This window comes from Rattus norvegicus, chromosome 1, assembly GCF_021556685.1.
Source record: "Rattus norvegicus strain SHRSP/BbbUtx chromosome 1, alternate assembly SHRSP_T2T, whole genome shotgun sequence".
Classification (NCBI taxonomy): Eukaryota; Metazoa; Chordata; class Mammalia; order Rodentia; family Muridae; genus Rattus; species Rattus norvegicus.
In genome coordinates this window covers 187,609,789-187,624,227 of record NC_141534.1, presented here as the reverse complement: position 1 = coordinate 187,624,227, position 14,439 = coordinate 187,609,789, and the positions used below count along the sequence as shown (strand labels likewise).

At 41.9% G+C, this 14,439-nt stretch overlaps 1 protein-coding gene across 1 annotated transcript in view; it reads right to left on the bottom strand.

Moving 5' to 3' along the window:
• Window positions 1-11,235, bottom strand: part of Abca15 (ATP-binding cassette, subfamily A (ABC1), member 15) — a 120,023-nt gene extending 108,788 nt beyond the window's left edge. The window contains 5 exon segments of the mRNA NM_001106293.2: window positions 1,619-1,769; window positions 3,943-4,070; window positions 5,955-6,219; window positions 6,584-6,664; window positions 11,096-11,235. Coding sequence (NP_001099763.2) covers window positions 1,619-1,769; window positions 3,943-4,070; window positions 5,955-6,219; window positions 6,584-6,643 — 604 coding nt within the window. The 5' untranslated portion in view covers window positions 6,644-6,664; window positions 11,096-11,235.
• Between the last annotated feature and the right edge of the window lie 3,204 nt (window positions 11,236-14,439).

Here is a 14,439-nt window from a genome sequence, read left to right as displayed (position 1 = left end):
CTCTATCAGTAGGGCTCTGGCAGAGCCTCTCAGGAGACACTCATATCTGACTCCTGTCAGCAAGCACTTCTTAGCATCAGCAATAGTGACTGGGTTTGGTGGCTGAATATGGGATGGATCCCGAGGTGGAGCAGGCTCTGGATGACCTTTTCTTCAGTCGCTGCTCCACTCCTTGTCCCTGTATTTCTCCCTATGAATATTTTGTTTTCCCTTCTAAGTAGGAATGAAGCATCCACATTTTGGTCTTCTTTCTTCTTGATCTTCATATGATCTGTGAAATTTTTCTTAGGTATTCAAAGCTTTTGGGCTAATATCCACTTATCAGTGAGTGCATATCATGTATGTTCTTTTGTGACTGGGTTACCTCACTCAGGATATTTTCTAGTTCCATCCATTTGCCTAAGAACTTCATGTAGTCTTTGTTTTTAATAGCTGAGTAGTAATTCATGGTGTAAATGTACCATTTTCTGTATCCATTCCTCTGTTGAAAGATATCTGGGTTCTTTCCAGCTTCTGGCTATTATAAATAAGGCTTCTATGATGAACACAGTGGAGCATGTGCCCTTGTTATATGTTGGAATGTGTGCCCAGGAGTGGTTCCTCAGGTAACACTATGTCCATTTTTCTGAGTAACCACCAGACTGATTTCCAGAGTCTCTAGGTTTTTTATACAGGCACTTATTTCTGTGAACTTACTCCTTAGAACTACAATCATTGTGTCTCATAAGTTTAGATTTACTGTGTATTCGTTTTCATTTAATTCTAGGAAGTCTTTTAATTTCTTTACTTCTGTCTTGACCCATTTTTCACTCAGTAAAGAGGTGTTCAGTTTCTGCATGTTTGTTAGCTTTTTGTTGTTGAAATTCAGCTTTAATTTTTGGGGTCCTGATAGGATGTAGGGAGTTATTTCATTTTTCTTGCTTATTTTGAGTCTTGTTCTTATCTAAATATATGGTCAACTTTGGAGAAAGTCCCATGAAGTTCAGAAGAGAAGATATATTCTCTTGTGTTTGAGTGAAATATTTTGTAAATATTTGGTTTATAATGTCTGTTAACTCCAGCATTTCTCTGTTCAGTTTTTGTCTGGATGACCCATTTATTTGTGAGTGTGGATACTGAAGTCTCCCATTATGAGTGTAGGAGGATCAACATGTGATTTACGCTGTAGTAGTGTTTCTTTTACAAGCTTGGATATCCATGTGTTTGGGACATAGATATTAAGAATTAAAATGTCATCCTGTTATCCTTCCCTATTTCTTCTGATTACTTTTGATTTAAAGTTTATTTTGTTAGATATTAAAATGGCTATACTAGCTTGATTCTTTCTATCTACATACTTTTCTATCTATCCATCTATCTATCTAAAACATTACTAATCAAAGAAAGGAAGCTATCAATTTGAGAGTGGGGGTGACTGAGGGGTTGGTAGAGCTTACCTGGAAGTGGTGGAGAAGAAAACGGAGAAGGGGGAAAGTGATAGTTTATTTTAATTTAAAATATATTAAAATAGATTAATCAGTTAAATAAACACTTTGTAGCACAGGTCTGAAGAAATATGAATCCATTCATCCTTCCATGCAACAGGCTAATAAGATAAGTAGGTTAAAAGTCTGCTTACCAGGACTGCCTCCATCTGCTTCCTGTGGATTTCTGGGTCCCACAATACGCAAAGGTGGAAAGAGAAATTTTGTAAGCCAGGTGTGCCCTTGATAATATGCCATACCATGTATGTTCTTTTTAATATCACTAAATCGCAGATTGTATTTTATCTAGGAGGAGCAATAAGAAACAAATTTTACATATATAAAGCAAAAAGAAAAAAGAAAAAGGAAAGAAAAAAAGACATGGCAATGATCAGAAACAAAATGATTTTTTAAAAAGATTTATTAGGTATACAGTGTTCTGCCTGCATGTATACCTACAGGCCAGAAGAGGGCACCAGATCTCATTACAGATGGCTATGAGCCACCATTTGGTTGCTGGGAATTGAACTCAGGACCTCTGGAAGAATAGACAGTGTTCTTAATCACTGAGCCATCTCTCCAGCTCAACAAAATGATTTCTAAAGTTTATCAGGAATATGCAATTCTGGGACTGTATTGATGAGTATCTGAGTAGATTCTGGACTTCAGAAACTGACAGTAAATGTACCATGTGAGGTAAGTGTCAACAACAGTTGAATTCTTGCTGTGGGTTTATAGTAAGTAAGTACACACAGCAGGAACTCATGAATGTCATGAATGTATTTTCCCTAGACAGACATCTGACATGCATACTGAAGTTAGATATTCCAAAAGGGACCATTAACTTATATTCCCTTCATGTAAGCCAACTATTTCTAAAGGAAAATATCATCCTTTCCTAAAAACGATTGAGGAGGACGGAGAAGGAATGTATTAAGACACCAGTGGGGAAAGTTGCATAATTACTGAGAGAAAAGATCACTAATTTTAGAGAACTGAGTAAACATCAAGCTACACTGTGTTTGGCCTTAAAACTGTCTGAGATAATAAAAAATCAAGCAATCAAGCAAACAAACAAAAAAATAGAACACATACTTGCAAGACTCAGACCAGAGACATTGGTTAGATTAACAGGGATAGACAGGTGTGAGCGATTAGCTACATATGAAAGTTTAATATGAGAGTTTGTAGGCTAAGCCCACATCCAAGGACAGCTGCTCCGCCTGGGGGAGTTCCTAGTTAAAGGCATATTTACTCATGTGATAAAGGTGCGTTAAGAATACTTATGGGAGAGGAGCAGGGAGCTTGTGTGGTTAGGAGACAATAAGGAGGCCAAGCAAACTTGTAAAGCAGGCAGATGGGCAGGACACATGAGACTGAATGAAGGCAGAAGATGGGAGGTTTGAAGCTATACCAAATGCATTTCTATACTCTGGTAAGCCAACATCAGCGCTCAAGAGCCAGTAACTTGGATTATGTGACATGCAAACACCAAGGTGACCAAGCAGAATAGAGAGAAACCAACTATAGACCTCACTTTACCTCCCCTTGAGAGCTGCTTGTACCTTGAACACAGAATTTTGGCTCCATACATATCTACATCCCATTCTTAGTTCCTTTGCCTCAGTACCAGGGGCATTAAATTCAAACCATTGTCTTTGTCTGTTCTTGGGTACGGTTATAAGAATCACCCCCAGTATTTATAGGTGCCCTGATTCTGATTCAGTATGACTTGGTGAGTACATGTGTTCTCAACTAGGATTGAGTTCCTTGAGGAACAGGATCTGTGGTCCATGTAATAGATTCTTGAATCTGTCTCAAAACTCCATTCGACTATTCCCTTATTACCAGGCATCTACTTGTGACCTTCACCCGGCGGAAAAGGCCATTCTCAGAGTTTGTGAAGTTGAACTCACCTTATCATAGCAAGCTTTTTGACCTAGGAAATGTGCTTACTTGCACAACATCAGGAAGGTATGCACAGCTCCCCAATGGACACAGCAACAAAAGTAATATCCTTAACTGTCTGTATTTCCCAAGATCCCAGTTTGTGGAGAAGGCCTGGCAGGTGGTGAATACAACTCTCTTCATTAGCACAGCAATAGACACTGGGATTAGCTAGGTTTGAACCCAAGTCCATGCCATGGTCAAGAAGCAAGCTATTCTCTTCATTATTAAAGGCAATAACGATATGTCTCATTCATTAACTCTCCACAAATTGGAAGTACAAACATGAGGTTTCTCTTTTAAAAATATTTATTTTATTTTTAATTATGTGTATTTGTGTTTTTCTGTGGGTGGATATATATATGGACACACAGGTTCTCAGATCTCCTGAAGCTGGAATTGCAGGTGGTTATGAGCTGTCCTATGTGGGTGTCAAGAACTAAACTAAGGTTCTCTGGAAGAACAAGATATGTTCTTCACTGAACTACCTCTCCAGCCCGGAGCCATGGATTTCTATGGAGAACTCTCTCACCTTCTTTGGCAGAGGGTCTCTACTGTTTGCGAAGTTGTGGTCAAACACAATAGCAACCAGAATATTTCTAGAGTTGACAGATGACCTAGCGTAATCTTCAAAATCACTTTCTGAAGGAAACCCTATAACTGTAGAGAGAGTAAAAGTCTTGTAAAAGCAGAGTGCATGGCAGTGCCTCAAATTTCCAGTTTGAGAAGAAATTAAAAAGAGTTTTATTCCATAATTCTGTAATCAAATCTGAATTAAAAGTATGCAGAAATTGAGAGATGAAGCTACTGCATGATTTTACTGTTTGAGGTAAGTATATTTCAATTATTGAGATTTTTGATCAGTGAATTTAACTTTGAAATTCAACCAGATTGACCTTAGAAAAGGTGTAATTTGTATTTTTCTAAGTACAAGAAATTTAGTTATTTAATATACAGTATGTTTGTAAACAGTATATTGGAGACTCTAAAGATTCCCTAGATTGTCAATGACTTAACAGCTGCCCTGGTGAAAGTCAAGTCTCGTGTAGTTTTATCCCTTTGACTGACGCAGCTTTATTGGTATAATTCTTCCAGCAAACCCCTGACTCCCAGAGACACACAAGAGAAGCTCCACTGTTCTCACTGCTGATGGTGCCACATCCTCACCAGAGGAGTTCTCTCATCTCAGAGCTCCCGCTGTCAAAGCACATTCTCCTCCATACCTGTCACCTGCGCTCCAGGGTGTCCTGTTTCTGCATCTCACCAGTATGTTAGGAATCCAGTTCCTTCAGCTATTTCGCACCATTCATTTTCATCAATGAATCCATTTACAACAAAAACGGTCCATTCTAAAAAATTCTCCATCATTTCTATCTAGCAAACAAAGGTTGGGTTCATCCTTTGAAAGGCCTGCCCTCAAATGACTTATGGTGAGTATTGCCTTATGTTTGCACAAAAATGGATCATGGCTGGGCAGGCTGGAAAACAAAGGTGTAGCCACACGCTTAGAAGGTAGGGAGGATGAGGTTATAGATTTAGGAGCTGATCCTGATTCTGATGCTCCTGAGGCAGAGGAGTTAGACTGTGTGCTTTCTAAGGAGAGGACAGCACTAAGGGAAGGCTGCAGACTTTCTAATGGTATTTGCCTTCATAAAAAACAGGAGAGAAGCTGGTCTGGGAATGTGAAGGTAAGTGAGGACCATAGCTTCTCTAAATAAACATGCTGTGGTCTGGATATGCATCGAGCACATCTCCCAAAAGCCGATGAGCTTACTGGTCAATTATCAGTGACACAACTCAGAGGGGGCAGACCCTTTAAGAGGTGGATCTGGAAAATAGTTAGGTCATGGGACGGACTGCTCTGGGGAGTGGCTAAAAAAGCTTTTGTAGAACTCAGGTTAGCTCCTGTGAGTGAGGGTGGTCAGGAAAGAACTGCACTGTGATAAGACCAAGATGGTCCCCACCCGGTGGGGACTGAACAGAGGGTGACCCCAATCTTGCTCTCTTACCCTCCAAAACCATGTGTCAAATAAACTTTTGTTTATACACCACCTGCCCCAGGTGCTTTCTTTATATAAAATGGACTCAGACAAAATCTTCTATGTATTGTGCAATAATGTTTTTAATAACTGACCACTTATTTCAGAATAAAGGCAGGCCCACCCTGTGACTGTGTGCATGTCCTGTGCATGGCAATACTCCTGATGCTATTCTTGCCCAGACTTTAAAAACTCATTCAGAAGCAATGGGGACACAGCATCACAGAGCTGGATAATAACTTAGAAAACCATCAATTGGTCAGCAAATGCTAAAATATTACGTTGTGGGTTTTTTTGTTGCTGTTTTATTGAGAAAAAAATTCTATGAACTTAACTTTCAAGTTTGACCAGTTTTATAGTTGTGTACTTAGAAAACGGACCCTTGGTTATGAGGATGCCCTGTAGTGTTTTGTATAGAAGATAATCACCCAGTTAAAAAGCTAGGTTTGGGGATATTTTTGCTAAAATTGCTGAATAATATGCTTTTATGCAAATCTTAACTAACCTGCCATAGGGAAGTTTAAATCCTTTTTCACATTTTCGACAATATTGTGTACCACCGTGATGTTGGAAGGCACATAAGCCAGCTCCCAAGGACGAGAACTGTTGGCAGAGACTCGGAAGAAGAAAGGAACAGCACCGACAGGTTGGTCAGGAAAATGCAGGGACTCCATCTTGTTTATGCTAAGAAGGTGGCGTGTTGTCAAAAGCACAATGCTGAACGCAAGCATCAGGATTATCTCAGTAACTAAAGCCCCAAACTTCCGCCTCTAAAAAAGTTAAAGAATGATAATATTATGTTAAGTTTTCCCAAGGGTTGTTGATTTAGTAAATGGCTATGTGTATGTATTAAGCTGAGAAGTTACTTCACTCATTTAGATTACATGGGTGACCAATATGCATAGCTTTACTGTATGACAGACAGAAGTTCAAAGACTGTCATCTTTCTCTCTCCTATGTGACATTCTGCTATTACCTCACTCTGTGTAGGTCCTGTGTTAAGAAGAGAATGACCCAACCCCGGAACTAAGAAAAGTTAAGTAGTATAACATCAAAGGCAGCCATTACGATGTGAGAATTACCCCCTGGCCATCTCTGAGCTGTTGCAACAATACTGTGCAGAGTTCAGCTTACCTTTAAAGTAAAGTTCTTCCACAGAAGGAGCAAAAGTTTTTTTGATGCTGGTGAAGCCATTGTTTTGAACAGAGTTCAACTCTGGAGGAATTAAAAGTGGTTTTTAAAGAGAAGAAAATTAAGATTATCTATATCTTCAGATATGCATATTTCATTTGGAATACGGGTTAGAGGTCAGGAAATTTGGAAGGGAGAAGTTTCAATAGACAGGAGAGAGAATTCAGTGATATAAAGATTTAAAGGGGAATATTGGGTTAGGAAGGGTTAAATTTGGGTAGAGGGTGGGAGGGCAAAAGATAGGGAGAGATAAATAACTGCAAAGACCTTTAGGAAAGTCATATAGGAGCACACACACACACACACATACACTCACACACACACACACACACACCCACACACACACACACACGGGGGGGGAGGGAGTGAGAGTGAGAGAGAGAGAGAGAGAGAGAGAGAGAGAGAGAGAGAGAGAGAGAGAGAATTAAAATGAAATTGTCTCAAAATGGATTGTACAATACCCCTACTAGATTCCAAAATCTAACAAAAATTACAGTGCTAAGAATGGTTTAACACTTTTGGAGTTATTGGTCAGTGTGGTCCCATAGATCTCCCCCTAAACATTAAAGGCTATTGCCAATTGCTGATCCTATTGGCACACTCCAGAACTTGGCTATAAGACCTTACTGCTGAATACACTGTACCTTTAAGTCAGAGAACATGAAAAAAAATCAAGTTGGTTCTCACCCAGAAGCTTCATTCCTAACTGCCTACCTTTCACAGTGTTCCAAAATGCTATTGGTGCTAACAGATGAGAAAAGTTATCACCAGTTGTACCCAGCTATGAATTTCATAAGCTACCATAATGACTGGCCTGGCAAGATATGCCCACTGGTGCAATTGCACCACAAAGGGATCAACCAGTGATTGATTTAAGTCTTTCACCAGAAAATGAAATCTATACCTCTCACAATTATCAGGCCAAGAAGCCAATGGTTAGGCAGGACCCTCAGGGAGAACGCACTATTATTCTTCTTCTAGATGGACATAGAATTAATAGATTATTAATCCATCTCCTAATCTTTCTCAGACAAGCGTCTCCTTCAGTAAATAGTGGCTAACACAGAGACCTAGAAATTACGGAAGTACAGAGACTAGGAGACTGCTGATGCTTAACCTGAAATGAGACATCTGTATCATACACACTACCCCCAAAATGGCCAGGGATCACTGTGGGAGAAGGGTTATAGAGTATAGGAACCAGAGACAGTGCACAGCCCAAGTAAACGGTATCTTCTGGCACCAGGGGACATCTGCACACATGACCCACAGTGGTTATGACGACAAGCACAAGACCTGGTAAAGCTCAAGCTAGGTCAGATCCCAGCATGAGAGGGGAGGTCACAGTACTAACCCCTATCCAACCAATACATCGTGAGAGAGCAAGTGTGGCCCCTGGTACATCAACAATGCCCTGGTGGAAGACCACACAAACAAGAATATATGGACAGCATAAACTGCTCAATGAACCAAAAACAAACAAACAAACAAACAAACAAAAATCCTTTAGAAAGGACAATGCTGGGTAAGTAGGGAAGGTGAGGAGGGGGAGTAGACATGGGAGGAGTTGGTGGAGAGGAGACTATAATCTGGATACATTGCTCAAGATTCTCAAAAAACAAAATAAAAGTTTTAAACCAAAGAAAGAAAGAAAGAAAGAAAGAAAGAAAGAAAGAAAGAAAGAAAGGAAGAAAGGAAGGAAGAAAGAAACCTTCTCCAGTAGCATGTGCGTTTAGCCAAGTAAACTACTTAAGTTGTGTCAGTTTAATTTTCTAATATATCTTTAAAATGGCAATAAGCATTGAAATACAGAAGTAGTCCGTTATCCCTACATTGTAATGTAGTCAGCATCTGTGCCAATTCTAATATCTAAAAATATGTCACACAGAGAGCAAAGATGAATTAGTTTGTTATTCAAAGTTTCAGGTTTGGGAGTATCTACTGCCAATAACAGTGTTTAGGGGATGGTTGTGGTGAGCATTTGTGTTTGTGTGAGCATTTGTGTTTGTGAGCATTTGTGTTTGTGTGAGCATTTGTGTTTGTGTGAGCATTTGTGTTTGTGTGAGCATTTGTGTTTGTGTGAGCATTTGTGTTTGTGTGAGCATTTATGTTTATGGCAGCATTTGTGTTTATGTCTCTAGCAAACTTGTGTATATCCTAACAGCCAAGGTGATGTCATTTAGAAATAGGGACTTTAGGGGGAATATAAGTGGGGTTGATGCCTGCATACGAAGCCCCAGAGACAAGCTCTCACCTCATCCCCCGTCATGTAAAAACATATTAGAGACACCCGTGGGTCAGGAAAGGGGTTTCACATTACACCAAATCTGCTGGCACTCCAGCCTCCAAAATCTCACCAAAACCTTCTGCAGTTTATAAGCCATATAGTCTATGAATTTTGTCATAGCAGCTAGAATGAAATACAAGGAAACTCTTAAATTTAACGAATATGAACATTATATCTATCATATGTTTATACTAGGTACACACGTATAATTGGGGAGACAATGAAATCCAGTCCTCACGCCATGGATGGCACAGCAGGGGTTGACATTAAAACCACAGCTCTCATCTTAAACAGGAATAAAAGATAGTTTATTCTGGAGTCATTATGAGTGACCATGGTTCCAGAACACAGATTGGGGCTCCCCAAATTTCATGTTTGAGTGTGGAAGCGATTTCCAGGGGTTTTGTAGCTTTAGAGAACAGTGAAAGTCATAAATCGTGGGTGGTAACTTTTAAGTGCAATGGTGGGCACATCAGAGGGGTGTGTTCAACAAGGTGCAGAGAACCATTGTATAAGCTCTGCTACCTGATGGCATCTTGGCTCCTGCACTGTTGGAAGCTAGTGAGCTGCTGTGCTAATAGCTTCTGAGAGGTTTTCATTTATTGTCATGAAGTGTTAGTTTAGATACAAGCATGGCTGTGCCTGAAGCTAAAACTAGCCCAAGATTAAGGTAATTAGCTTCTGCACCTACAAAATTCCAGCCTCTCCACAGTATTTAAATCCCAGCTGGTCCATCAGTCTCTGCAAACACAGACTCCTTCCCAGAGGATTTTGTTATTGTTGCTTATAGCGCAATTTTTTTTCAGGAATTTTCATTCACACAGGCAATTCTCAACAACCCCCTCCCCCTACTTGAAATCAGGCTATTTAGATCCAAATTCCTACCACTGGGAGTAGCACCTCTATCAGTGACCTTGCACAATTGACAGGAATTTGGGAGGAGGGAGCTCTGAGGAGAAGAGCTGGAGAGTGATCAGATTAAAGCCTTGATGTTAAAATGAGGATGAATCTGAAGGAGATGGGCAGTTCCAGGGACTATAATCCAGATTCAGGCACAGCAATCAAATCAGGGGCCCAGTTAGTATGGAGAGAGAGAGAGAGAGAGAGAGAGAGAGAGAGAGAGAGAGAGAGAGACACGCATGCACACACACACAGAGGGGGCAGACAGACAGACACACACACACACACACACACAGAGAGACACACACAGACACATTCTCTGGAAAAATGATGCTTGAGTAGACTTATATTATTATTACTAGAAAAAAATCTCTACTACTGTCTTTAAATTTATTGTGTGTATGCATCACATGGCCATAAATAAAAATAAAAATAGTATTAAAGATACACCCCAAGCTAATGGAAACCAAAAGAGTACAGAAGTAGCTGTGTTGGTAAAAACAGACACAAAGCCAAGCTTGCTGACACATGCTTGTAATTTTAACTCCTCAAGAGGCTGGGACAGGTGCTCATGGAGCCTGAGCCTGCATCAGGTGTCTTTTCTGATCATGGTGTTAGGAAAGTTTGATATAAATAAAAGGTAGTATTTTTAGAAAATTCACAGGTATATGGAAATTAAACACCATGCTTCTTTTGAGTAAAAGAGTAAATGAAGACTTTTTTTTTCAAAGAAAACAATTACTAATATCATGAGACAAATGGGAATGGCAAAAACATGCTAAACTTAAAAGATGTAGTAAAATAATCACTCTATCAGGAAAGCTTACAGGATTAAACTTTACACCCCAGACTTTCAGAGAAACAACTTAACAGTACATCAGGGAACTAGAATAACAAGAATAAAACTACATGAGCGCAAGGGTGAAGTTCAGGAGCCATTGCAACCACATCGTACACAGCCCAGTCATCTCATTACTCTGTGTTCTGGGTAAAGGAGAAATGTGGGGTTAATCCCCTCCCTCCCTTTAAGACAGGGTCTCATTGTGTAGATCTGGTTGATCTACAACTTCAGGAGCAATGACAGGGCATCCTGCCTTTTTACCTTTAACCTCTGGTGACCTTACACCCTGAGCTGTGGTTCTGACATTATCCCCATTCCTTAAATAGGACAATGGTAAATGGCGAGAGAAGCAGCGAGAAAGGGAAATTGAGCTCCCAGAATATTTGAAAGCAGTGTGAGAGCAGCAGACACACAAGGGAAGACTCACCACTACTGCTCCAATTTCGCAACCTTAAACCACTAGCGCCTTATCCACTGGAGAGCATCAGACTGCCCAGTTCTGGAAGCTCTTCCTGCACACAAGCAAGGCCTTAGCTAACCGTCTTGCAGGGCAGCGCTCTTTCTTCCAAGGTCATGGCCCCGGATCTCGTGCAACGAATTAAAAGGGCAGTCATGGGTGGACCCGAGGCACGTGCCAGTGCTGTGGACCGTTGAGAAGAGTCAGGTGCGAGAGAAAAGAGGCACGTGCTGGGGAATGGGCTGGGAGTAGGGGGAGCCAACACAGCAGAAGGATCACGGAGCAGATACCAAAACCATATAATTCTCCTGTTCCCCACATAGCACGTAGTGGGTGGGGGCTCGTGGGGAGCTGCAGGTCTTCACTAGAGTTAGCAAACCCAACCTGGAGCCAGAGAGCCCTGGCACAGAGCCCAGCCCAGATCCTGGCTTGTTCCAAATTCTTCTCAGCAACGCCTATCATTCAGTCCACATACGCACCATTCTTCCTTTCCACACGTAGGATCGCCTTGTCCACAACCCCAGCAGTGTGGTGTTTCACCTACTCCCTCCTTTTTCCCTCCACCTTGTCCATCTCTCTGTTTCTCTGTCTCTATGCCGTTTCCCAGTCTGGGATATCTATCCACTCTTAGTTCCAAGTCCTCACTGACTTAACCGTGAACCCGGGTACAGGAGTTGCCTGAGCCCTTTGCCCTCGGCTATGGGCTATGAAGACTCTCCACCTGCTTCATCTGGGTTCATCGACTGTCCTGTCAATCACTCAGTGGGCTCCACCTCTGTATCATATATCCTGGTTCTATACAGGTCCATGAATACCCACTCTTCTTGGCTCTACCCATTCTCATACCCTCTTTCAGTGTAGCTTCATGTTAGAGTCACAGATTCTGAGTTTCTGAGTTCTGACAGTTCTGACAGTTCTGACAGTTCTGACAGTTCTGACAGGTACCGCAAGTTCTCTACGCTTGATGTGCGTGATAGGGTTTTATTCTTGATTTTGGTACCAAAAGGAGTGGGGACTAATGTGACTTTACACCTTGTCAGGAGAGGGCGCTGGAAGAACACTGTAGAAGATGATCTCCTCTGATTCACTTTTTTTTTTTTTTTTAAATTGGCTCTGACCTGACAACTGCCAGCAGCAGCTTGGACGGCGTGCCTCCCCGCCCCCTCACCCGGGCACACAGGACCATCAGGGCCGCAGCTGTCTGGTGCTCAGCGAGAGAGAGGCTGCCAACAACCCAGCCCCATCAGCTGTTTCCCTTCGGCCAGCTTGGGCGCGCAGGCACTCAAGAGCTTTGCTGCTTAAAGAATTCGGGCAACTACTAAGGTCTAGAGCTCGCGACCTTCCCCACACTGGGGAGTGGACACCGCTGCCCTGTGCTTGTTCCTTGGATGTTTTCATTCATTGGCGATAGTGCCGGGAGTTCATTTAAATACCATCGATAAACTTTCCCTGTGCAAATTGTAGTTTGGCATCTTGTCTGTAGGGGGAAACAGTGACTATGCATCAGTTGCCTTGGTCAAACCTTTGGGCACCTGCCGATCTCCCAATGACAAAAAATAAGTAGCAAAACCTACTTGCCGCAGACGTAAGGCGACTCAATGATGCTGTCATGAAGATGGACAGGAGAAGCCTCCACACACATTTTCTAATACGGAGAAAACCCCAAGGAAAGCTGCTAAGGCATTTAATATACATGACTTCTGGATATCATTCTGTTGTCAGTTGGTGAAGTGGGGTCTGAGGTTTACAGGTTTCTAGCCTCTACTCCAAAAGAGTAAAAACAAGGACTCACATAGATTTGCAAAAGGAGCAAGATACCCATTTGCACGCCCGATTGTGAATAGACATAAGATGTGACTAGGAGATTCTCTGTCAAAGCTCACTTTAACAGAATTTGTATTGCTGGGTATGCATCCCAAACCAGTTCAGGCCATACCAGCCTTTATACTCTTGTTACAAGGATATGTCAGAATATTCTTGGATAGTAACCACCTAATTTTGATTTTTGCTGGAGGCAGAGAAATTGCTAGTATGGTTCACAGAGCCAAATCAACACAGGTAGGGGTGTGAGTGGGTTCCACGGTTCCATAGTGTGCACTGCGCACAGACCGTGTGTGTGCACAGTTCATGCGGGCAAAGGAAAGGGATGCCAATAGTGCTATGACAAGAGTGGGCATAGGCATTACCAAATAGGGCCCCAGGGCACTAACCTGTGTCCTATGCTTGCCTGCTTCAATTTTGTTATTGACAGTATCAACTGAGGATGCAAAAGACTTGAACGAGCTGCCCACAGCACAGCAGCCCCAGACTGTTTGCTGGGCAATTCTGTGTTGCCCACCCTACTTGTCTGTTTCTCGGACTGTGAGTGCTAGAGGGAGGATTAGCTTCTCGTAATGCTCACCATATGCTTTCCCCGCCTAGACTGTAGGGATGCATCCCACCTTCTTTCTATCTTAGAGCTGGGTCAGAGTAGGAAAGAAGATGCAGGATAAGAGCTTGAAGGGGCTCGAGACCCCATATGAACAACAATGCCAAGCAACCAGAGCTTCCAGGGACTAAGCCATTACCTAAAGACTATACTCGGACTGACCCTGGACTCTGACCTCATAGGTAGCAATGAATATCCTAGTAAGAGCACCAGTGGAAGGGGAAGCCATGGGTCCTGCTAAGACTGAACCCCCAATGAACTAGACTGTTGGGGGGAGGGTGGCAATGGGGGGAGGGTTGGGAGGGGAACACCCATAAGGAAGGGGAGGGGAGAGGGGGATGTTTGCCTGGAAACCGGGAAAGGGAATAACACTCGAAATGTATATAAGAAATACTCAAGTTAATAATAAAAAAAAAAAGAAAAAAAGAAAAAAAAGAAAAAAAAAGAAGATGCAGGATTCTTCTTTGACATTGTTTTGTTTTTGAGACAAAGAGTTCATGTAGCTGGTCTCATGGCTTCTCTGTAGCTGGGCTGGCCTTAAACTCCTGGTCTTTCTGCTTCCACCTCCTTAATGACAGGATTACAGGTATATGTGGCTCAAAACACACTATTTTTAAAAAGTTTCCTTTCCATTCTTAGACTTTCATGTTCTTAGTGCAAAGACTCTTGATTTGACTTGGGGAGATTACTATTCAGCTGACCTTTTAACTTTTAACGTCAGCTGTGTTTACCCAAATGTATGTGTGTCCTGGGAAAGGCGATTTGCCTGGGGCCTGATCTTCCTCCAGTGCACACTGAGCTGCTACAACACAATGACATTGTTCTTCATGCCATCACATCTATACCACCATCCTTTCTGAATGTTTCTATTCTCAGGATACTCCAG